General features: G+C 42.0%; 3 protein-coding genes and 2 non-coding genes across 9 annotated transcripts in view; 3 read left to right on the top strand and 2 right to left on the bottom strand.

Moving 5' to 3' along the window:
* The first annotated feature begins 922 nt into the window (after nucleotides 1-922).
* trnai-aau lies at nucleotides 923-996 on the top strand. The gene has a single exon. It is a non-coding gene; the product is annotated as a tRNA-Ile (tRNA).
* An 821-nt stretch (nucleotides 997-1,817) lies between these two features.
* Nucleotides 1,818-1,889, top strand: trnaq-cug. The gene has a single exon. It is a non-coding gene; the product is annotated as a tRNA-Gln (tRNA).
* A 597-nt stretch (nucleotides 1,890-2,486) lies between these two features.
* Nucleotides 2,487-10,714, bottom strand: exosc9 (exosome component 9). Its single transcript, XM_034889078.1, has 12 exons — nucleotides 10,544-10,714; nucleotides 9,678-9,772; nucleotides 8,372-8,491; nucleotides 7,764-7,866; nucleotides 7,544-7,681; nucleotides 6,411-6,493; nucleotides 5,448-5,580; nucleotides 5,176-5,264; nucleotides 4,115-4,261; nucleotides 3,792-3,979; nucleotides 2,742-2,820; nucleotides 2,487-2,647 (listed from the first exon to the last, which is right to left on the bottom strand). Exons 1-12 carry the CDS (start codon nucleotides 10,607-10,609, stop codon nucleotides 2,584-2,586), a joined length of 1,305 nt encoding a protein of 434 aa, XP_034744969.1. The 5' UTR covers nucleotides 10,610-10,714; the 3' UTR covers nucleotides 2,487-2,583.
* Nucleotides 10,715-11,504: 790 nt separating this feature from the next.
* The window catches only part of clgn (calmegin), a 29,560-nt gene continuing 16,539 nt past the window's right edge, over nucleotides 11,505-24,525 (top strand). Inside the window, exons 1-15 of one of the 3 annotated variants that reach the window (XR_004658915.1) lie at nucleotides 11,505-11,770; nucleotides 14,308-14,568; nucleotides 14,678-14,751; nucleotides 14,930-14,988; nucleotides 15,198-15,339; nucleotides 15,536-15,617; nucleotides 15,902-16,094; nucleotides 16,297-16,486; nucleotides 16,730-16,843; nucleotides 16,935-17,091; nucleotides 17,364-17,579; nucleotides 17,767-17,883; nucleotides 18,405-18,549; nucleotides 18,685-18,854; nucleotides 21,226-22,326. Coding sequence is in view for 2 of the 3 variants with exons in the window: in XM_034888997.1 (XP_034744888.1) it covers nucleotides 14,308-14,568; nucleotides 14,678-14,751; nucleotides 14,930-14,988; nucleotides 15,198-15,339; nucleotides 15,536-15,617; nucleotides 15,902-16,094; nucleotides 16,297-16,486; nucleotides 16,730-16,843; nucleotides 16,935-17,091; nucleotides 17,364-17,579; nucleotides 17,767-17,883; nucleotides 18,405-18,549; nucleotides 18,685-18,854; nucleotides 21,226-21,300 (1,995 nt within the window). In the remaining variant the exon portion in view is untranslated. Of the gene's footprint in view, nucleotides 11,771-14,307; nucleotides 14,569-14,677; nucleotides 14,752-14,929; nucleotides 14,989-15,197; nucleotides 15,340-15,535; nucleotides 15,618-15,901; nucleotides 16,095-16,296; nucleotides 16,487-16,729; nucleotides 16,844-16,934; nucleotides 17,092-17,363; nucleotides 17,580-17,766; nucleotides 17,884-18,404; nucleotides 18,550-18,684; nucleotides 18,855-21,225; nucleotides 22,654-24,525 lie in introns of those variants that run through there. The other 2 variants (XM_034889009.1, XM_034888997.1) reach the window with 2 other exon arrangements.
* Nucleotides 23,050-24,525, bottom strand: part of scoca (short coiled-coil protein a) — a 7,235-nt gene continuing 5,759 nt past the window's right edge. For all 3 annotated transcript variants that reach the window (XM_034889149.1, XM_034889158.1, XM_034889140.1), the window contains exon 4: nucleotides 23,050-24,441. In XM_034889149.1, coding sequence (XP_034745040.1) covers nucleotides 24,299-24,441 — 143 coding nt within the window. In that variant the 3' untranslated portion in view covers nucleotides 23,050-24,298. The remainder of the gene's footprint in view (nucleotides 24,442-24,525) is intronic.

Raw genomic sequence — 24,525 nt, 5'->3', positions numbered from 1 at the left:
CATCGGGTCCCAGGGACCCCTGTCTCAAAACGATGCTGAAAAACTAGTCCATGTATTTGTTACTTCTAGGCTGGACTACAGTAATTCTTTATTATCATGATGCTCAAATAATTCCCTCCAGCTAATCCAGAATGCTGTGTTCTGTTCAGAACTAAGAAAAGAGATCATACTGAGCTCCTGTCTCCTTTATCTTTCCACTTGTGTGCATCCCTGTCCCAGAAATGCCTGTTACTAACCTAGTTCTGGGGAGTCATTCCCCCGGCATGGATCCGGGTTCTTGTAAATCAAGTGGTCTAGACATAGGCTACTCTTTGCAAAGTGTCTCGAGATAACGCTTGTTGTGAATTGATACCATGAATTGAATTGAAAATTGAACCTGTTTCTTGTGTCAAGGCTTGCATTTCAGTTCTCTGCACTATGTTTCTGCAGCAGTTAGCAAAAATATTGTACAGTGTCATCACTGTTGAAAATTAACCTGCAAGATGCCAAACACCGACTCTAAAGTGTCACGTAGGAAGAAGTCATTTGGACCATGATTCTGTATTGGTTTGCGTGTGTAGGTTAGTGTCCCAAATTCCGCTTTGGCCTCGCCAAGACCTGCTGACTGTTTGAGGTTAGGAATTGTACCTTGAGTGGTTAAAGTTAGGATTGCTGATTATCAGTGGATAGGACCTGTACAAATGTGCAAATTGTAAAAAAGACTGTCAAAGTGACAGCCCTGAATCAAGCTGTGTGTGATTGTGTGTGTCCACTCATCCAAATCAGTCAAAATGTTGAGGGATCAATGTTAATATTATACTTCGAGAAGTCGTAAGAGAGTGGATGTGCGCAAGCTGTCACAAAAGTGGAAACAAATTCATGTTGCAGTCATTGCATGGAACTGATATGATTAAGTATTAGCATACGCTCTCGTTTTAGACAAGGCCGGTTAGCTCAGTTGGTTAGAGCGTGGTGCTAATAACGCCAAGGTCGCGGGTTCGATCCCCGTACTGGCCACATGTAACTTTTGATTTTTGTTTAGCTTAATACTAGTCTCAACAGATTGGATCAAATATCTCCATCACTTACCCGGGGTTTGTTACGTCTCTGGTCACGCAATTGTTAGAAACATGCCTTTTCTTTTTTCTTTTTTCTTTTTTTAGGTCGGGTAGTAGAACCTCTCTGTTGATCCTGTTCGTTTGTTTGCTGCTTTAATGGCTGTTCTAACGGGGGTTTACGTTTTTACAGATGAATATCTGGCATCCCGGCCTGGCTGTCAAACTGGGCAGTTGACACCAACACACAGGCCGAAACACAGACAGAAAATTTCAAAAGGAGAAAAGGCTGACATTAGCTTTGTTGTCAGAAAAGAGTCTTTAGCATGATTTCTTAATATTTGATGACGCATTGGGGTAGTTTGTGGATTTATTACAGTAAAATGTACATATTGGACCTTTTAAAAGAATGTACGGCATGTACTATCTTACTGGGACAGTGGCAGGTTTGCTGTAGACGAAATAACGTTACACAGGGCTGGTAAGGGTCATGCGACTGTAAATATTAATATTTAACTCAAAATTATAGTGTATGGTTATGCGAGACTAGTGTGCTAGTTAATGCTAATACATACTCATGTGCAGCGTTTTCTATTTAATTCATTACTAATCAGTATAAGCCCTACCAGCTAATCTCTTTAGCAATAGTGGAAATATCTTTGTCAATGACACATTTATAGCAGTATTGGCGGGTGCATTTAAAATCAGAGTGGCCTACTCGTCGTCTGAGTGAGTTATACTTTACAGTACATAACTAACAACATTAAGTTTTTTAAAGAACGGGGTTCCATGGTGTAATGGTTAGCACTCTGGACTCTGAATCCAGCGATCCGAGTTCAAATCTCGGTGGAACCTAACTTTTTAATGACTCAGTTCAAATTACGTGAAAACTTTAGCTGGACGTTTAATCTGTCCTTACGCGTTAAATTGAGTACCATATTGAATGTTTTTCTCCTAAATTATATTTGCCATTACTTTTTCTCTTTCCTCATAAACACTATATACAAAGAAATATCTCTATCATTATACTTGCAGTATTTTCATATAGATGTGTGATGTTTTTATTTAACGGAACAAATTTATACATTTTTATTTTTTATTTCAATTTACAAACTGCACCAGAGATCATAATCCTCACAAAGCACACCACTTTGCAAGCATAACTGAAATGTTCAAGTCTGCTAAATATTTGAAACTTACCAAGCATACCAATCAAATGTTTTGAACCTTTTACATTGTTAAAAACCATTCTGTAAATAAAAAAAAACTTTCTGTACATTTCTTACAGCAGTCTGTTTCTACATCCTCCACAACCAAATGGCTACAAACACTGTCTGTTAATATTAACAGTTTATGCTCCAAACAAGAAGCAGACTTGACGTTCTCAGAGTAAGAATCCAACACTTTGTGTAATAAACCATTTCGTCAGCTAGAGCAGGCAGGAATGATTTGAGCCAGGAGGAGTCTTTATTGTTAAGAGGTGCTGCAGTGTGTGGCGCTGCTGTGGATGTGCACATCTCATACTGCAGCAGCTTAACCGACCCCGTCTTCATTTTTTCTGTTTTTTCTTTGATGTTGCCGCCCCCCTCTGGTAGGAACTGGATCCTGTATTTCTGAGAACAAGATAAGAAGGATGTTACCGGTAATTTAACAACTCTTTGTGCATCCCTCCTCAGTCGCTAACTGAAAGACAACCAGTGGACCTACGTGGGAGCTTTGTCTGGTTTCTCCGGGTGAAGTATGACCACTTCCTCCTCTTCGCTGTCAGATATTTCAACCACATCTCCTGTAAATCAAAACACATTTCCATTTTTTTTTTTTTTAATAAAACATACTCACAGAATAATAGTTTTTATCTAATAAACGGTGTTTTAACGACTGCATTACAGTAGAGTGATGTAATTTGCATGATGCAATTTTCTAAACTTACCAGACTTACTAGCCGCTTTAATTTCCTTTATCCACTTAGTCATCATTTATATTATTGATTAGTTTATCTGAAATCTCATTGTGAAAATATTTCAAGCCAACAATATCGAGGTATTTGGTCAAGAATATTGTGATATACGATTTTTGCCATATGGCCCTGTCTTTCTTTTAAAACCTTTACTTGACAAAGATTTAAAAAAAAACTAGGGATGCACCGAATCCACATGTTTGGGGTTTGGAGGAATACCGAATCCACTGGTTAAGATTCTGCCGAACCTGAAACCGAACACCGAATCCTCCCCCCATCCTCAGTCCGGTACCACAGTAACACAGTAATGAAGTAGAGCGCGTCCTGTGCTGGGACCGTCCTTCCTCTGCCGTACCTGAAGCTGCTGCATGTCGGCTGCTGTCTGGACATTCCTTCACGTACAACTCGTATTCTTTCGGATGTTTCTTACGCAAATGTCGTAACCGCGGCGATGTTGTGTATGGTTTAGGGTCCTCGCCACCACGAGACAAAACGGCATCGCCAATTAAACACGTAGCTCGAGTTGAATTGCCTCCTTTTGACTGAGAGTACCGCCAAACATCACTTTTTCTACTCACGAGTTTCTTTTTCACTTTCTCCCAGCCTACAGCGTTGAACGGTCCAACTACGTAAACACCTTCCCGTAATCAACGGCGGCGTCATTACGTCGACCTGCGTAGCGCGCCAAGTGCAAGCGTAGGGTTCGGTGGGAAAACATTTGTCAGAAATCAAACCCAGTCAAAAAGCCCAATATTTGGCCAAATCCTGGATTCGCTGCATCCCTGAAGAAAATTAATAACCTCCTCTGCTCTCCTCCTTTTCATGCTGTTCTTCCTCCATCTTTGTTTCCTCCTGTTCTTCACCACTGCTGTCATTTTCCTCCTCCTCCTCCTCTTCCTCCTCCTCCTCCTCCTCCAGTCCCCAGGTGTTATGCAGCCCCTGCCCTACCTGGCCCACACCCGGGACAGGCACCAGTGGGGAAGGCACCCTGGTATCCATGGTTAAGGAGCCACAGAAGATATAATATGGCAAAGTGACAGATTTAAAACAAACAAAAACTAAACAAACCAACCACCTGTGGTCGAGGTAGCTGCTGCTGTCGTTCAGGCTCTGTAAAGGATACGTCTGAGGCGGGGCCTCAGCTCTCTGGACGATGTCCTCGGCTCTGTCGGTCGCACCTGTCATCTCCACTGCCGTCTCGTCCATTTTCAGTGCTGTGATCCGCTCCTGTGGCATGGACTCCGCAAAACCACACTTGCCACCCGCCTTCCTAGAAAAATGAAAAAAAAAACAGCTCTTTGTGTTCCGACAACACCAGAGGCCTGTACTACGGATCAAGATTTGGCTTTAACGAAGAATCTTCAGCTTCAACCCAGGGTTCTGGCTATCACGACTGTGGATCACTTGTTACCGGGTTAAATCGCCGTGGCTACTTATGCTGAACACCTAACCTAAATGACGGCGGAGAGGTGTGCTCATAAAAGTTAAAACATTTAAAGACCAACAACCCCGTTCTCATTCCCCGATGGGTCTCTTTATGAAAGATCTAGATGTCCAGCAGAGGGAATAACGTTCAGGCCAAGTGTCGGCTTGTTGAGCCGTGTCTTGCCAATGGGCACATCGGTTAGAATTATGTTTTTGTAATTTCTATTTGCTCTCACGATCGCTTCCCACGGCCAGGGTAGCAACTGAATTCATAGGCTAAAGCAACGACAGTTTATGGAAAGGACAAGTGTTATTATGGTCAGAGCTTGTGTCTGACCAATGGGGACGATGAGCTGGACTGGGCAGTGATAAGCGTCGGGATTTACGCATTTACAGCGTCTGCTTTTTTTTGCCAGATATCCTTCCTGTTTTAGAAAGCAGCAGTTGTGTTGTGGTTGGCCTCCTGTAGAACAGTGTCTATGTTCTTCATATTTATGTAGAATTATGGTTTGCTCCTCTGATGTAAAACATGCGGCTCTGGTAGATGTTCGCGATTGGACACGCTGTGCAAACACCACGGCTGGATTGGGGAACCCTGGGTTGTTTGAACTAGTTGTCAACCCCCGTCGTGACCCTGTTAGGGTTGGTGAAGCCGGGTAACGTTGGGCACGTTGATCTGGATCGGTAGAATAGGCCTCAGGAGTTAACACAGCTGCCAACATGCCCACCTCCACTGCCCAGTGCGATGTCACTGCTCACCTTGCTTTCTTATCGTTCTCCAGGGCTTTGCTGATGAGCTCCGTGATTTCAGAAACTTTGACGCTGGCTATTTTACTGCATCTCATAACCTTCAACACAACACACAAAAAATAAATTGGTCTTAAACTCCTTTGTATTGGTCTCAAGTGAACTTTGTGTGTGTTTTGGCTAGATCTCACAGCACATAGACATTTGTGAAGCTCTACTGAAGTAAGTGACATTATTGTACATTAACTAACACAACAGTGCAGTACTATGTAGACTCCATTCACCTGCTCTTTAAGCAACATGATGCCCCCGCTGGACTGGATGGAGCAGATTTCTCGGTGTTTGTTCATGGCGATCATGAGCAAGCCGTCCATCACCCGCTCCTCCCGTTCACAGGGGTCCACCAGCAGATAGGTCCTGCAGAGCAAACAGGAAGTACAGACGGAAGCTCGGTGTGAGGAGGGATGATCATCCAATGACTGGTGGGCTTGCATTGGTCTACTAGATATTTTATTAAAATAATGAATACACTTTTTGGTTGTATACACTCAGTTGCCAGTTGATATGTTACACCTAGCTAAAACTACAGAGGCAGTAGTGCAGTATATCCTTCCCTTGTATAGTTTAGTGTTATACTGGCGGGTGTTTCTTTCATTTGGCCATCCTCGTTTGTATCAACGCGAGATGGCTAAATCTATCCTCCAAAATCACCAGTTAGTTAAATCAACAAGGGCGATCCTCAATTAGAGCCCGACGATAAAGGATTTGATTATTTAAAAATCAGATATGCCGATACATTTTTTTTTTTAATCCAGAAACGCGTTACAAAACAAACAGATTTCCCTAACAATAGTTATTTGTAGTTATTTATGAATAACAGAACAGAGGAACATCAAAATATATTAAAGTTCTTATAATTAAAAGTGTATAAAAAACTAAATTAAGATATGAAACTTAAAGTCCTTTGGACTAAAAAAACATTAACAAAAAAAAATTCAGTGTTGCCAACAGGGACGCTGTAAAGCGCCCTCTGGTGGACAAACTATGCAACACTAACGCAAATAACGCAGTTGACAGTCCGTTTTTATTTTTTGAATATGTATTCATCAGAATCATTTATAAAGACAAACAGACCATTTCTTAAATCTGCCATTATAAATGCCGATACCAATATCGGGCTCTACAGTCACATAAAACGCTAAACATTGTGATACTTTGCGCTGCAGAAGCCTGGTGTGGTGCCTTACCCTTGTTGGAAGAAGGAGAAGCTGACGCTGATGGGCATGTGGTAGATACTCAGAGGAATAGGGTCTCGCTCCTCTGGACTGTACTAAGAGCACAGGAATAAATAGAACCATTACACACAACACAAAGTATAAAAACAAACCATTAATAAATTGATAAATTAAATTGTTCGTGCAGAGTTCTTATTTTGATAAAATGTGTTGACCGTGAAATACCACAGCATTCATTTAGGAAGTAACAATGCACTCAACTGTGATGCTATTCACTATTTCAAGTTCACAAGTTACAATTTTCTTGGAATATTTGTTTAACTGAATGAGCGGCTGACAAATGAAAGTAAAATAATGCTTTATTTATGTAAATTGTGCAAAACCACAGATGTGTCATCTTATCAAAAGTGCAGTTCAGATTCAATTTTTATCTGAAACAACAAAAATGAACAAATCCCACATCAAAATAAAAACACTGCTTCAAATTAAAAAACTAAGGACGCGTAAAGCGGAAGTCAAACAAGTGAAATCAAAGGTAGATGACACCCAAAAATTGCATCATGAGTGTTTATTTTTGATGTCATCTACTTTCCACATTGATTTTGAATCACGACTCACGACGCATCATTACATCCCCTTCCCAATCATTATTGGTGATGGACCAGTGGTCACTTGAAGTAAAGTAAATGGCTTCATCAGAATCATTCTGATAAATGAAATTAATCATTAAAATATAAACGGACTGTCAACCACGTTATGAGCGTTAGTGTTGCATAGTTTGTCCACCAGAGGACGCTCTACAACGTCCCTGTTGGCAACACAGATTTTTTTTTTGTTAATGTGTTTTTGTTCAAAGAACTTTAAGTTTCATCTGTTAAGTTTGTATTTTTACGTGTTTTCTTTTTCAGAACTTTAATATATTTTGATGTTCCGCTGTTCGGTTGTGACAATAAAACAAATTATTATCATATTGTTTTATTGAGAACTCATAAATAACTACAAATAACTTATGTTAGGGAAATCTGTTTTGTAACGTGTTTCTGTTTTTTTTTATTATCAGATTTTCAAATCAAATATTCTTATCTGTCTTAAAAACCCTTCATCGTCTGGCTCGACCCCAGCTGCTGTGTTTGCTGCCGACTCACCACCATGACGTCATCTCCCTGGATGCCGACATCGGGGCGCCTGAAGTGGCACAGAGCGGTGATGGCAGCAATGCTCGCGGCGTCCATCAGGTTCCCATCGTGATTCAACATGTGGACATCCACTCTGATCTGCCACACCTGAACACAAACCCCCATCATCACCGAGCCTACACAGGATATGGTTAGCTTCTTTTTTTTCTTTTACGCACGTGCGTTTTACCTTTTCTCCAGACACCACACACAGGGACTCGGTATCAATGCACTTGGAGTTCCTCAAGCATCTCTCCAGCTGTCTGTTCAGCTTCACGGACAACTCAGACTGTCTGGAGAGAGAGGAACGCCCACAGATGATTCACACTCTCTGCACAAACAGCTGGACTAAATAAGCCATGCTTCACACACAGTCCAGACCTAGTCAACACAGCATTCAGGGACGGAAGGAAAATTTGCTCTTGTTTATTGGCATTTCTTTAAACCAATCACAATTTGCCACGGTGTCTCTGCCAAATATCCTTGGGAAGGAACTATTTTTGGTGGAACATGTGTACGTCTAAAAGTCGTTTTAGTCGTTCAACAGAAACTGAGACTGGACAGATAGTCTAGCTAGCTGTCTGGATTTACCCTGCAGAGATCTGAGGAGCAGTTAACCCTAGTCCTCAGAAAATCAGAAATCCACCGGAGGTTAGAACGCCAACACAAAGGAGGCAGAAGGTGACGGCCATCCGGCTGAAATGAGGGACATCTGGTGGAATTTCCGGCGGCACCCAAACTATATGAAATGTTGATATAGTACAAACATAATCTCCTTTGTTTTGGTTTTTTTCTCACCTGCCTGCTTCAAACGCTGGTGAGGCCATGGGTGACAGCTCGATGTTGAAAAACATGATTCCTTCGTTTGGTCGATTCTCTTTAGGAGTCACCAGCTCACATGACACCTGGGCCATGACCCTGTGGAGTGCAGCACATTGGGATTCCATTATCACAAAAATATACCTTCAGAAATAAGACATCCATCTGAATTTGGGTGCATTGTGCGGCCAGTGCACACTTTGCCTCTAACGTTGCGTGCTAACGTTGATTAAAAAGAGGAATAAAAAACCTTTTATGGAAATTGATCTTAATGGCTTAATTAAAAAAAAAAAAGGAATATCCAACCTTTTAAGGACACCAATTTTCTTTGTGAATGAATAATGTATTATAAACAAATAAATATTCTTCCTTAAAATACAGGATCCATGAGTATACACACTCCTATGTAATTCCCATAGAAGCTCGCAGATCTTTCACAGTTATGTGTGATCTTTTTCAGTTATTTCATGGTTCCAGGATACTATGGATCCGGATAAAGTTCCCTTGGCCTTTGGAATTAAAATACACCCCCCCCCCCCCCCCACATCATCACATACCCTTCACCTTACATAGAGATTGGCTTGGGGAGCTTTCCATAAGATCATCTCAGTGCAAATCCAACCAGCTATTAATCTAACTGAAATAAACCCATGCCAATCTCTAGGTATGGTGAAGGGTATGTGATAATGTGTGTGTGTGGGGGGGGCTATTTCAATCCCAAAGGCCAAGGGAACTTTATCAGCATGCATAGTATCCTGGAGCTATGAAATAACTGGCCTTTAAAAATAAAGATCTGCCTGCTTCTATGGGAATTTAACATAGGGATGTCAACACTCATGCATCCTTTATTTTGAGGAAGAATATTAATTTATAATACATTATTCATTTAAACAGAAAATTGGTGTCCTTGAAAGGTTGGATTTTCTAAATATTTTGAATTAAGGCATTAAGATCAATTTTCAAAATATGTGTTTTTTATTCCTCTTTTTAATCAACATTAGCCTGGCATGTAAACTTATGCAAGCCACTGTATCTTTATAAGTGAAGCACCAGACGTCTTCAATTTCCCATCTGATATAATGGCACAGTAAGGGAAAAAACATCTTAGATCTGAATATGTAGTTACAGAATATACACTACAAGAAGCTCTCATGTAAAACAATGTTTAGGTAGCTTTTTGGTTAATTAAGCAACATTTAGGGGAAGATTTATGAGGAAGATTAACTATTAACGGGGTGACTAAGTAGAAAAAGCGAAACATTTTACACCTATGTGGCTTTAGTACCTGGTTTTTCCCAGATCCACAAAGCAGCATCCAAAGTCCGTCCCAAATGTGATCTTCATCTTCCTGTAGTCGTAGGTCTGTCGTCCATCCAGGCGCTGCAGTGAGAGGACAGGGGACTGTCTTTAAGGACTAACGGTACTATGGGATACAGTGGCTTGCAGAATTTACACATCCAGGCTAAAGATGATTAAAAAGAGGAATAAAAAAACGTCTTTTGGAAATTGATCTTAATGCCTTGATTCAAAAGATTTAGGAAAATCAAACCTTTTAAGAACACACATTATCTTTGTGAATGAATGCATGTTCTTCCTTAAAATACTGGGGGCACAAGTGTACAAGCGCCTATGTTAAATTCCCTTAGAGGCAGGCCCATTTTTATTTTTAAAGGCCAGTTATTTCATGGAGCCAGGATACTATGGATCCCGATAAAGTTCCCTTGGCCTTTGGAATTAATTTAGAACATTTATTTACTTACAATACATTATTCATTCACAAAGAAATTGCAAATTGGTGTCCTTAAAAGGTTGGATTTTCCTAAATTTTTTGAATTAACGCATTAGGATCAATTTCCAAACTATGTTTTTTTATTCCTCTTTTTGGTCAACTTTAGCCTGGCTGTGTAAACCTATGCAAGCCACTTATATATTGTATACTCTATATTGGGCAGAACCCAAAACCCACTGAAACATTTTTAATTTCCAATTACTGGCATCTGACGTAGTAACGTTGCATATTATCGTTATGTGATTAATTACAGAGACTGTTTCTATATTCTGTATCTGTAGAGTGTTTTTTCTCCTTTTGTGGAACAGGAATGTTAGCGACAGTTAGACTTTAGCAGTTAGCATTAGCAGGAACCAGCTCACCTTTTTCTCTTCGATGGCTTTGAGCAGGAAGTCGCGCTCACAGTTAGACAGCGGCGTGTCCTTCATCTTGTTAGACTTTAATCATTTAGTTCACAACTGTAAAGTTACTGCCTCTACCCGCACAAGCATGCGGCCACCATCAACACTAGCTGAACCCTAACCCGGAAGTGCATACGATAAGCCATAGCAAGGGCGGGGGGGGATTTTTATTTTTATTTTTTGTACTTGTTTAGAATTATTGTGAAATTGCTAATATGTTATTTATTGCGAAGTAGATTTCGTTGACACTATGTCCGCCTAGCAATTACAATATACTAAAAGTCAGCTTTTACTTTGAAATGCAGCTGCAGAGCGAATTTCTGATGCCTTAAAGTGCTCCTCGTGAACTCGTAATTTGGGGCTTTCAATGTTGTAACTATTGACAACAAGCACATTGCTGGAATATTTGCTGGGATATTGAAATCGGTTTCATTCATCATCCACTTTCGCTTTGTTGGAACACCAACAGAATTGAATCTGTTGTTAAGGTGTGGCTGCGTATTGGAAGTGAATAGTCAAACGGCTTTTTATCCTGAGCATCGTGCATATTCATAAATTTAAAAAAACTACAACTAAAATACGCATAGATTAGAAACAACCGTTTAAATGGTGGGGAAATTATTATAGTCGTTTACATAGCAAATGTAGTTTAGTCAAAACGTATCTAATGCAAAAGTGTAGCAATATTACTAGAAACAGAGTGTCTAGACTGAATTAAAATGCCAATAAGTAGCCTATTTTCAACCGCTCCAGCACAAAGACTGTATATTATTAATAATACTAAATACAATATTATTAATAATAAGTAACGATTACTAACATGTATCCTATGATCCGGCATCAGGTAAACACCTAAACACCCAACTCTTCTCGCCTATTATTTTATACCACCGATGGGGACGCGTGAAGGCACCATGCGCTCCATCTGCGCGAGGTGCGCATGCCCAATGGCAGAGACTAGCTCGCACTCGTCAACCACGCACCGGGCCGAGCTGTCATCCACGTTCTCGTCATCTTCTCCAGCCGACAACCGTGTTTCACCGTGTTTTATCCCCAACTGTACACGTCGGGCCTCGATGACACTTTTTAGACACAGCGGCCCAGACGCACAAGATTGAGCGTTTTTCAAAGCGGAGAAAACGAGACATTATCGAGACATCATTTTCTCAGCAAATAAGAAGGTGCAAGGTTTGTTTGTGGGCGCTCACTCATTCTGTCCCTGTGCGACATCTCTGCTAGTCTAGCTAGCTAACAGTTGCTATCCACTAATTTCTGCTGTCTAGCAAGACGTTTTCAGCCCCCCTTTACTTTTGAAGGAAATGTTGCCGTTTGTGTGTTTAACGCCGGGGCATGTGTAGGCTTTTTGTATACGAATATAGTATAAGCACATTAGTTAATTAGCTAAGCTTATGTTATGCTAACGTTTGCTGTTTATGATTGGCCCGCCGTAGCAACGTTAGCTAGCGGAGCAGGTGCCGCAGCCAGAACCGTTCATCTAAAGGAGTTTGGACATTACAGTGGTCGGTGGCAGCCATGTTAGCTCTAACGTTAGCTACAACCTTGTCCTACGAAATTGTATGTGCAACGTTAGTTCCCAGATCTGTTTAGTAATACGCTGCTCTTACAGAGTGATACAAAATGCTGGCACTGTGAAACGTCAACCAGAGGCTATAAGGGATGTTAACCAACGTTACCCCAGCGCACTGGGACTAGGATTGTGTTAAATAGGAGGATTACATCTCAATGGGAAATAAAATTGTTTTTGTTTGATAGGTTAAAATAAGTTTGTGGCACATTTACTAGTACTTTATTTATTAATGTGGTATGATCTTGTATAACGTTAGTTGTGTCTTATAACTGCTGCATGGCTGAGGTGTAGAATATTACCACTTTGCTAACTGCATCTTTTAACATTTTATCAATATCAACATTATTATAGGCTATTTTATTTATGCTCTGCATGTGACTAAATCTATAAATCAATTAAACTGCTGTATTGATCCCATGGATCAATAATCTGGTTAATCAGTATTGTTTGGCTGTGTTATGTTGCTTTGTGTTGCTTGCATCATGGATACATGTACCAAATATTGGCTATTGTTTCTGTGTTATTCATGTTTTGTGGTTTGCTGTTGCTTTGCATAGCTTGTTGCCTTCTGTCTGTGCATTTTGACCCATCATCTCATTGGTTTAGAGACATCGCGCCAAGCTGCAGTCGAAAATGAGCCTGATTTAAAGAAATGTTGATACATTCGCATTAAGACAGTGGCAACTGTTCAGAGATGTCTTGTTAGACCTTGGCCACAACCAGACTCTTCTTCCAAAAGGAGACCATACCTATATTACTGTTGGACAGACAGCAAGAAGAGTATTTTCAGGATGTCACTTCAGTTCATCTACAGTTACTTGCTTGTTATATCTGAATGTTGGGGTTACATGAGCTTCACATTGCTGTTGTTGAATCCTATCTGTGTTTAGTCAGCAAGAAAGGCTGATCTGATTTCTTTAACTGTTTCACGAGGTGGAAAGGTCTCAATTGGAATAAATATGTCTGAGAGGAATGGTGAATATTTAATGTAAGATTCTTGTTGGGGCATTTTATTTGATAATGATAGTGTAGAGAGACAGGAAATGTGACAAGTCATGCAGCAAACCATCCGGCCGTCGCTGTTCAGGGCACCCTAACCACTCGTCTACGCCCAGCAATATTGAATTTTGCACTGTTTAATTTAAAATTGATGTATTAGCCTTTTACGTCATCTAAGAGTTATAACCATTGTCCCAGTTCACTTTCCTTGACATGTTTTATAGACGTGTCACGTAGAGCTGGAGGGCTGCGGGTAGATCGGACTGATTTTTGAGACTAATTCAGTTGCATTGCTTGCTTTCGGACAAAAGATGCGAATAAATGAGCAACATTTTGAAGGTTTTTAAGATAAGATAGCTCTTACAGTGCTTCCAGTTTATCATCTCTCCCTTATGTGTGTCATCTGAGCTCCCTGTGATGTGAGCAAATGGAACAGCATCAGTATGGGAATTAAGTTGATTAGGAAGGAAGGGAAGCGTGCTGCTGTGCTGTCTGCAGTGATGCTTTTCAATTCCTGCTGCTCACAAAAGAGACAGCAGGTGTGGCTTGATCAATAGATCGTTGGGTTGTTGTTGGCTGTAACAGATATGTGAAATGTACAAGTATTCAGCAGGGTTAGATTTCAAATGCATATTAGGACACACACACATGGTTAGATGTTTGTGAAAGGACATATAAATCCAAAGAGGCTAGTTGTAATCTTCAGATTTGGAAACACGTTTGTTTCTAGCATCTGCTTATAAGGAGTTGTATCTTTATGATTTATCTGGTGGGAATGTTACAGCAAAGAAGTGGCAGACTTAAAGGTTTTGTGAGGAAAGGATACAGATCTGAGGATACAGGCTCTACATCAAGTAGCACTGTGTACTAATGTGACCTCAATCTTTTTTTAGTTCTTTTTCTCACCCTCCTATCCCTCCATCCTTTTATGCACTAGTGTTCTCTATTTATATCAGTGATGCCCCCCCCTCCCGCGTACACACACATACACACACACACACACCGCTTCACTCCATAAATAACCTCTCACCCTCATCGTCTTATACCACGCCCTCCTCGCACCATGCTCATTTCTGACGCCCTTATCTCTGTTCTCCCTTCTGCTATCGCAACACCCCCTCTCTACCCCCCCCAATAGATGACGTTGGATAGGGGTTGGATGTGGTGCGTGCTGCTCCTGTCCTCCCTGGCTGTGGCAGCTGTAGCGGCCCAGGAGAACCAGTTGGACGTTGATGTTTCAGACATCGATGAAGATGTGGCATTGGATGAGGAAGAATTGGAGGTTCTGATGGCAGAAGAAGAGGAGGAGGCAACGGGGATGGATGAAGACAACTATGATGAGACTGTCGACACAGCAAGTGCTGGCAAGGCTGAAATGGATGCAAATGTTTCTTTCCAGGTCAGGAATAAGGCCGTAGGTTCAGCAAAGGTCACATGAGTTGCACAGCTTTGGATGAAGGGAAAGTGGCCTGTGGATCAACTTCTGATGTATGGGTTTTGTCCCCCAGGTAACCTACAAGACTCCTGTTCCCACTGGAGATGTATACTTTTCGGAGACATTTGATGATGGAACACTGGACAGGTATAGCCTAATACATTCACCACCCATGGCTGCTAAAACATACATACAGTAAATCTTCGATGCATGCTCGGATACGTGATCCTGCGAGGTTATTGAGGAGCCAGGATAAACTTACACAATCATTGGTTGTAGTGCATTTGTGATGAAGCTAAGAGTTTTGTGATGTTGATCCCCGCAGTTGGCAGCTGTCGAAGACAGTAAAGGGGGATGCAGATGATGACATCGCCAAATATGACGGTTTGTAATTTCCAACATTCTTTTGTTGAACAGATTGAATATATAAGGCTCCACTACAAAAGGAACGAGTTCCATTTTATAATGCAGTTTTCTATTTGTTTAGTGTTCGCAATTCTCTGCTGACTGTACTAACGCTGTCTCAAGCAGAGGCTATGCAACCACACCATGACCGTGAAAGTAAATGTTGAACGTCTCCATTCTGCCTGCAGGGAAGTGGGCTGTGGAGCAGCTGAAGGAGAACAAAGTTCCAGGAGACCAGGGTCTGGTGCTCAAGTCCCGGGCCAAACACCACGCTATCGCCGCAATGCTTAACAAGCCCTTTGTCTTCAAGGATGAGCCTCTGGTCATACAGTGAGTTTAAACATGCACATACTGTACATGCACTCTCATTTTTGTTGATGTAAGTCGACTATTTCCATGAGCCACAGTGGTTAGTGGCTGTATAAGTGAGTGATAAAAACCTGTTCTCTGCCTTTTACAGTTAATTAAACCACGTGAACTAATGTGACCCGACTTGTTAAATTGCACCGTTGTGTTCTGGTTGCAGGTATGAGGTGAATTTCCAGAATGGTATCGACTGTGGTGGAGCATACATCAAACTGCTAACAGACACTGGCAATCTTAATCTGGTTGGTATGCATGTTGTAATTCTACCTTACTCCATTTATAAACTGTAGAGGTTTTGATGTACACTGGCCAGTTGTTAGCCATTTACATCCAAATCATCCTACAGTGGAGCAAGTACTTAGATTAGCTTTGTTAGCATCGGTGGAAACAGAATCCAAAACCTTCAGCGCATTCCTCCTCTGTCTTGTGCACGTGGTAGAGTTGGGTAAAGGTTGTCCAGATTTAAACTAAATGGACTCCCTGTATTTACTCTTTAAATGAAACTCTTGTTTCTACTGCACCGTAGGAGCAGTTCCATGACCGTACACCTTACACCCTCATGTTTGGACCAGACAAGTGTGGGGAGGACTACAAGCTGCACTTCATCTTCCGCCACCAGAATCCCCTGAACAAAGACATGGAGGAGAAGCATGCCAAGAGGCCTGATGTCGACCTCAAAAAGTTCTACACCGACAAGAAGACTCACCTCTACACTTTAGGTACAGAGAGGATTTTGAAACAAGAATAGATATATTTTTTGATATCTATCTGGCACTGGTCTTTTATATGTAATACCTTACAAACGACACTGTAGCTTAATAACTTCAATTTCACGTTTACCTGCATATCCTTCTGTGTTTTTATACAATTGCATTTTTTATTCGGCTCACACATTCATTCAGCATTTTCCCCTGTTGTCAGTCCTGAACCCAGACAACAGCTACGAGATGCTCATCGACCAGTCCAGTGTGAGCCGCGGCAGCCTGCTGCACGACGTGGTGCCACCAGTCAACCCAGCCAAAGAGATAGACGACCCAAATGACTCCAAGCCGGAGGACTGGGACGAGAAGGCCAAGATTCCTGACCCCGAGGCTACCAAGCCCGATGACTGGTGACTACAACCCCCATACTGCTGGAGGACATAATACAGATTTTGATGCAAACAGGATATGTTTAAATGTTTGAGCCTCAGCAACCTAGTTATACATTTTGTGTGTGTGTGTCTCTCTCTCTCGCTCTGTGTGTGTGTCTTTCTCTCACTCTGTGTTTGTCTGTGTCTCTATTTGTGTGTATGTGTGTGTGTGTTTCTGTTTATCTATGTCTTTCTCTCTCGCTCTGTATGTCTGTGTCTCAGGGATGAAGATGCTCCAGCAAAGATTGACGACCCTGATGCTTTGAAGCCAGAGGGCTGGCTGGACGATGAACCAGACTTTGTCGCAGACTCTAATGCTGAGAAACCAGAAGACTGGTAAAAAAAGACATAAACACATTCACCAAACACAACCCATGATGTTACAGTGAGGAAATGACCCAGCCTGACAGCTCTCCACTGTGTGCAGGGATGAGGAGATGGATGGGGAGTGGGAGGCCCCGCAGGTTCCTAACCCAGCCTGTGAGACAGCCCCCGGCTGTGGGGAGTGGAAGCGTCCCCAGATCAACAACCCTCAGTACAAGGGCAAGTGGAAAGCCCCTCTGGTGGACAATCCCAACTATCAGGTAACTATAACTAAACCCAGGTACTATCAGGCTGTCTGTAGAGCTTTATTTACTACATGGGTCAGACCAATCAAGTTTACGCACTGGTATCTGATCAGTCCATTTCTCTTATATTTATTGTTCCTAGCTATTTGTTTTTCTTTTCTTTAAATGAATGATGAGGTGCACACCACAGGAAGACCAAGAGTTTACTCTCTGTGTTACTTGCAACACATCTAACCTGTCCTGTTGGAGATGCTACAGAAGGCTTACAATCTTTGTCTTCTCCCAAGGGAGTCTGGAAGCCGCGTAAAATCGATAACCCGGACTACTTTGAAGACCTGCAGCCGTTCAGGATGGCACCTTTCAAGGCCGTGGGCTTGGAGTTGTGGTCCATGACCTCGGATATCTACTTTGACAACTTCATTATCACCTCTCACAAGGAGGTGGCCGACCGCTGGGCCTCTGACAGCTGGGGGCTCAAGAAACTGGTGGCCAGCGCTAACGAGGTCAGTGGGATGTTGTGTAAGGGCAAGAGGACCATAGAGCAGCGCCCTAACAGACTCTCACATTGTCACCATGTGCATATAATTTACCACAGGGCTGTCAGTTTGTCTGAGGGAAAGGCTCACAAAGGCTCACTACTTGCTCTTGCCCTCTGGTCCCTTGTCTTTCTTTTCCCCTCAATCCCACCAGCCGGGGATTTTTGCTCAGCTGATGATGGCAGCAGACGAGCGCCCGTGGCTCTGGGTGATCTACATACTGACGGTTGGCCTGCCCATAGGACTGGCTGTGCTCTTCTGCTGGCCAAAGGTACTGGGAAGCTAATGTGGTATGGTTCTGATCCCGGGTTTAAGCAGAAGCACAAACTGACCGGGATTGGAGCTGGAACAATTCAAAATGTTGCTTTACAATTAATTGTCTCAGAATGAGTTGGGATTAACAATAATAATTGTCTCTTTCAGTCAAATTTGAAAAATATTTATTTATGCATTACTTTTTCACAGTTTTGAATGAATCCCAGGATACATCTTTTGGTTTTACCACTGTTATGTGACCCAGATAATGAAGTTACAGTGGTACACAGCCTATGAAGTAAACCACACCTCTTTATTATCATAAAAACACAAATTTTCTTTCTTAAATGAACATAAAACTGACAATTACATCAACATTTCATACCCCTCAGCACCTAATCCAGCTAGCAGTTAGCAATTATTTGCGATTAAACAAAAAAAACGGTGATTATGTAAGAAAAAAAACGAGAAACAGCGATAAGACAATTATGTAATCATTGTGATAGGCCTAACTGTGATCTCCTGTTTGTGTCATAGAAGTCAGACGACGATGATTATGTGTACAAGAAGGTGGATCCGCCCCAGGCTGATGTAGAAGAGGAGGATGAAGAGGACGGAGAAGAGGAGGCAGCAGAGGAGGAAGACAAAGCAGCCGAGGCTACACACGGAGCAGCAGCTGCAGGTCAGAGGGCCAAACGCAGGACATCACACACTCTTCTCTATCAGTCAGAGTGGTGTACTTTTACTGCCTCATTGTTCTAGAGTGGTATTTCCCCCGTCCTCACTGTCACCACCTTTACTCTACCGCTCTCCAAAGCAACAGAAGAGGCTGCGGACGACGACGATGAGGAGGAGGACGAAGCCGATGCGGGAGGGGACAATCTAGAGAGGGATAATGACGAGGAGGAGGAGGAAGAAGAAGAAGAGGAAGAGGAGGAGGAGGGAGAAGAGGAGAGCAAAGCTCCTGAGAGAATAATAGAAGAGGAGGTTGGTGTCTTTGTGAGTTATTCTTACCCACAGCAGCATGAGCTCATGGTGTTGGTAGATAGTATCTGGGGGTTCATGTTCACTCTCGGAATTAATACTTGGAACCAGAACCTGTGATTTAACCACCTTCTTTTTCTTCATTTTATCCAACATTCACTGCTTCCGGAACATAGAGGGCCCTATGGAGAAAAAACTTTGAGGCTAAAAGTTGTCTCACGATATCGGTCCACAACTGTAGAATTACGTTGGTACTAACAGGGACCAATTCACGTCAAATCCATCAGTGCCAAATTTTGGTACCTTTCGGAGCTTCTCTGTCCTCTGCTGTTTCACAGAAAGCGCGGCTTCGACAGATCACACACACACACACACGCAGAGATGCGGTGCAGATGGAGCAAAAGTTACATTGCCTCTGCAGTTTGTTCAAATCAAAGTGAGACCAGGTACAGCGGACACAAGGGTGGTTACAGTTTTCAAAAGTTCACACACACTCACTGTTCACTGCAATCTAATAGCAAGATCGCCATGCTTCCAAAACACACAGGTGTTCTCTATTGCCCTGGTGACTGACTAACAACAAGCAACAAGGCAATTGGAAGTGCTTTACATAAAACATTAAAGAGAAATTAAAAACAATCATGAAAATAAAACAGACTAACATAGAATAAGTACAAGAATAGAAGTTATAGTGCAGTGTAAGAACTGAAGAGAGGGGCACCCCAGTTATTAGTTCTGAAGAAGTTAGTAGAAGCCATTTGAGGTCTTTCACCTTTTGATTGGGGGAAAAAGACTATTTCTTCAGTCATGTTTCATCATTTAAGTTTCCTTTTTAAAACAATGTTAAAATCTGGTCTTGTCTCGTTCTCATTAACCCAATCTTGTGTTTTGTCTGGTGAGCCGAGGGTCTCGTCACACCGTCTGACAGTCCCAAAAGTGTGAATTGGCAGCCACTCTTGTTTTGCACACGTGATGTGTTCTGAACACGGAGCTTTTGTATTTGAAAACAAAGGTCACAGCTGGTCTGTGGCCTTATTTAACGCTGTTGTGACACAAGAAGTGGGATGCTCTATTGAGCACATGTAGGCGAACTGGCCCCACGTCTGCAGGTTATTTTAATGTTCTAATCAGCGGTTGATGGATCAATACCTAGAGTATGAGTATTACTATACAGTCTTGGGTCATTAGGATTGCTACAAAACACGATTGCTGTCATGGCGGATCATGTTCAGTCATGTGTCCGTGCTGCACTCCTAACTTTTCTGCTGTGGTTGTGTGAAGCGATCACCAAATTTGCACAATACACATTAATTATGTCTCAATAACAGCGGTTGTGTGTTTTAACTTGCATATGAATAATCGTTATTAAGAGAAAATAGTAAAATAAAGTGCTTATTAATGTTTGGAAAATCTGCCATTGGTGTTGCAAATGAATTTAGCAGTGACCTAGTAACGATTCATTCACCTCATGAATCATGATGCATGGCTTTGCCCTACAAGATAGTACCTGAATCAATATTGGTGACTAAGGCTGTACTGGGTCCAACCTGTTTAACACAGATCTATCTGAGACTTGTTTGGGAAGCGGAAGGCACTTTCCAAAAAATACCAGCAGGTGATTGGACGAACCATCTGTCTATCCCGTTTGCCATTGCTGGTTTGACTCAAACCTGTGGTCTTTAGCTGCATGTCTTTTTTTATTTTTTATTTTATTTTAAAATTATTTTATAAAACAAAACAAAAATTACAACATTACACGTTGCGGCACAAATCTTTTCTTTCTTAAGCCTCCACAACGTGTAACGTTAGTAAACCAATCACAAACATCATCAGATCTTGGTTGAAGCATTCTGCATGCTGATTGGCTCACTGATGCTGATGAGATTTACTCAGTAAGGTATTGAAGTTTAGTATTGAAAGACAAGTTATTTTTCGATACGGCAATTCGATCAGTGCCTAAAAAGGGTTGAATTCTGTACCCGGTCCTACTGACCAGATGGATTTTCGTGATATGTGATCGCGCTATTCTCAAGTGATCTCGTAATATCACAGTAAGTCTGCTGCCTTACATGCTAAAGTGTCCTGTTAATAGGGTACAAAGCACCACATGGACCCATAAATGGCACAAATTCACTTATTCATTCAGTCATAGTTTCAGGGAATAATGTGCCAGGGAGTCTGGCTGTTCTTCTTTTCATTTTCAGTGATTTCCCTTTCCAGAATCATCATGTATTTTATTCTACTAGTTATTTGAAAGGTGTTGAGTGATTAGATCTCGAGTCAATTTAATTCTGGTAATGATGCTTCATGTCTCATCGGTTGAATTTGCTTTTTTCTTTCTTTCTTTTTAATTAATTCCATTTCTGGCCCGCAGCCGAAGGAGGGCGGAGACATCACCGAAGAGAGCCACAAACAGGCTGTGAGAAAGAGGAGGGTACGGAAAGACTGAGACGTGAGTGACCGACTGTCTCCTTTCTACCCGGATGCGGAGGAGGTGGAAGGGCCGTCTCAGCTGCTGCTGCTCCCCCCCCCTCTCTCTCTCTCCACAAGCGGAGCAGCATGCATTTCCTCCAAACCACGTGGTAGCCTGCAGTCACCCCGGCTGCCCCATCCCTTGGCTACACCCATCACAGGACCCTCCCGTCTCTCTCTCTCTCCCTCCCTCCCCGCCTGCTCTTTGAACTATCCAATGAATCCCCTGGAGATTATGTGCATTTAGATGTTTTCCCTCCTCCATCCTGAGTTTCCACGCTTTTTTCATCCTTCTTTTCTCAAAGCAATTGCTGTCACAACCCCCGTCAGCCTAAAGAGGCCCACCTCTTCCGCCGCTGTTCCTGTTCTGCTGTCAGTCTGTCTCTCTGAATATACGCCATCGTAGATCTCCTGTGAGAGTGAAGGCAGCAGGGAGCGTCTGCACTGCCGCCAGCTGTTCGTACTATTTGAAAGCATATCATAGGGGCAACATCTCAGAAGTTACCTTATTTGTGTGTCCTTGGTTTTATAGAACATGTTTGAGGACACGATTGGACAAAGTTCCATCCCCGTTTGAAGTTGTTGAAGTTTTAAGAACAGGCCAGGCGGAGGGGTTGCCAGGCTGCTAGGAAAGGCTGTTTGACATGTTACTGCAGTGTCAGGACATTTCAGCTGAGAAGTTGCCTCAGCTTAGGTTAAAACGTTTTATTTTCTAAATGGACATTCTGTGTAGATTTTAGGTAGTTTGTAAGGAGCATTACTTTGGTGTTTAATACTGTTAGAGCAATTTAAGCATTGATGATTAGCACAGATCACACTATTTATTGGTTTCGTTTGTTTTATGTTATCTATTAAGATTTAAGTGACTTGAGGCAGTTTTCTTAAATATGATATGCTGCTGGTGTGCCGATTCTGAAACACTACCTGATCAAAACACCAAATGCCTTGGCCATCAGTTGTCAATAAGACCGAGTATATCAGTGGGTTCCTACAGCAAACAGCTGTGGAAACATGTCTCATTCAGTCCGCACACAGCGGTGCTCCCCCACACTAGCTAGACCAGCTGGAGATCAGATCCTAGATCATTGCCTGGGGTAAAACATTCATTCTAATTTGTTTTTTTTATTATTGTCTCAAGCTTTTGTAGTTCATGTTCTAGCCAAATTCTGGCAGATATCCCTGTTTACATTTGTTTGCAAATTGTACATTGCTCTTGAAAAAAGTATTTAATAAAAATAAAATTCAAAAGTCTGATCAAATGAGACATCTTTCATTTAGAAGGATCTTTTCTTTTGCTCTCTGACAGATAATGTAGGGTTGTGAAAGTGACGAGACGACCCAGAGAAAGGAGTGATGTTTTTATTAAAACAAATGTTTAAAGGCAAAGGTGCAAGGTGTCTACACAAGACAGGTGTTCCCACGGGGTGTGTAAGGGGGGGCATATTCAGCACGTCAGACAGAACTTAATAAAATGCTACTGTACAACTGTTAAAAATAGCAAAACAACCTCAATAAATTACAGCATATACAGTGTTCAAAGCCTCCCGTAATATTACCAGTTCCTCCCATTTAAAACAGCACCACAGTCACTTGATCTTTACACATGAATTACTACTTTCCAGACATCTAACTGGATACTTCGGTTTAAAAAGGAAATACATATGTGTTCAGATTACATGACTGTTTTTGTTTATCTCCTATCACCCTTGTTCTGTTTGCTCTGTTTTTGTTATCTGTGGCAGCAGCAGTTCTGGAGGACCCCCCCCCACTCTGCTGTACACTGACAACACCAGCACATTTTACGGTCAAACGCTCCTCTAGCAGGTGATGTATTCCAGGCCTGGCTGAGCGGATCAATAGCACTCAAGGCCTCTTTACTGGGGCAAGCATCCCATTCTTCCCTCCTCATCTCACCCAGTCAGTTCCCCCCCCCCCCATGGACGTTACAGAGTAAGGACACAATGTAATAATAGGGGGGGGGGGGAGGTTCTCTGAAAGGGCCCAGTTGCATTCATGACCTCTGTCACTTTTAAATTACAGTTTGGGCCACAACACCGACACTCAATCCTGACATGACAAACTGAAGGTTACAAATACTTCTAAGTACACAACGTACATCTTGTGGCAATGTAATTTGCAATTAAAACATTACTGATAATAGTTAAGACGTACACTTTTAATGGAGTTTTACACAACTCTTAGTTGCTCTGTGCTTTCACTTGCATTGTTGCTAAGCTCTCAATGTTACCTAGTATCCACCTATTTTAAAGTTCTCCCTAGCTTATGCAGTCTATTATTTAGTGATTATTGATTAGATATACTTAACTTTCAAGCTAAAAGAACTCATACATGCCATCCAAATATCGTTTTCATTTTTAGGAATACTGCTCAAGGAGGAATAGTCATGCTTCATATAGAAATGATGACATCAGAGACCTACCGAAAACTCAGATCCAGCTAACGTACAACAAACTTTACAAAAAATAAATAAAATGAAACAGTGCTGAAATGAGGTGGGGGACCATGGAAAAATCTGAATTGTCCTCAAAACAGGAAACCAAGCAGGTAAAGCGAGGCTTAGAATTATTTTACAGATACTACTTTGACACAGGGCATTAAGAAGAAACTCAAGGTACAAATGACCCTTAACCACTCTGTGTACATGGTCTGGTTGTGTGTTTTGTATTTGTGATTAAAGGGTGATGTCTACCTCGTCTGTAGTGTGGAGAGGAAGTTGCTGCTGCAAGACAGACCTGAACCAGACTAACGGAGGGCGGGACAAAGTCAGTTTATGTTGTGGATTTTTAAATTGTTAGTTTTGACTCAGGAAAGTGAGCTCAGTTACAGGAAGGACAAAAAAAAGAAAACGGCCAGGTCTGCTGAGAAAACAAACCCCTCTCTCTCCATGTCTCGATGGTGGCTTCCCTCTCCAACTGCTTGGCTGGGACTTTTTTTTGAGAAGGGGGGTGGGTACCTCACTTCCGTTTGCTCTTGGTGTCAGTGGTCTGGAAGACACTGGAGGCAGACATGAGGTTCTCGATGTACTGGCCGAGGACCTGGTTCTCAGACTTTAGCTTCAGGTTCTCTTCCTTGACTGCGTCGACTCGCGCTGACAGGTCTGAAATAGAGAAAGAACTCATATCTACTATATTCGTTGTAGGTTCAGGGCTTTTCCCTGGCTCGGGGGGGGGGGGGGGGGGGG

This window comes from Etheostoma cragini, chromosome 2, assembly GCF_013103735.1.
Source record: "Etheostoma cragini isolate CJK2018 chromosome 2, CSU_Ecrag_1.0, whole genome shotgun sequence".
In the NCBI taxonomy this organism is placed as follows: domain Eukaryota; kingdom Metazoa; phylum Chordata; class Actinopteri; order Perciformes; family Percidae; genus Etheostoma; species Etheostoma cragini.
This window is presented reverse-complemented; position numbering and strand designations above follow the sequence as displayed.

Excerpts from the sequence above, each read along its gene's own strand:
- exosc9 (XM_034889078.1), bottom strand. The coding sequence starts at position 10,609 with ATGAAGGACACGCCGCTGTCTAACTGTGAGCGCGACTTCCTGCTCAAA. Across the intron at positions 9,773-10,543 it reads AAGCCATCGAAGAGAAAAAG|CGCCTGGATGGACGACAGAC; the intron begins GTGAGCTGGTTC and ends CTCTCACTGCAG. Across the intron at positions 2,648-2,741 it reads AAACCAGACAAAGCTCCCAC|AAATACAGGATCCAGTTCCT; the intron begins GTAGGTCCACTG and ends TCTTGTTCTCAG.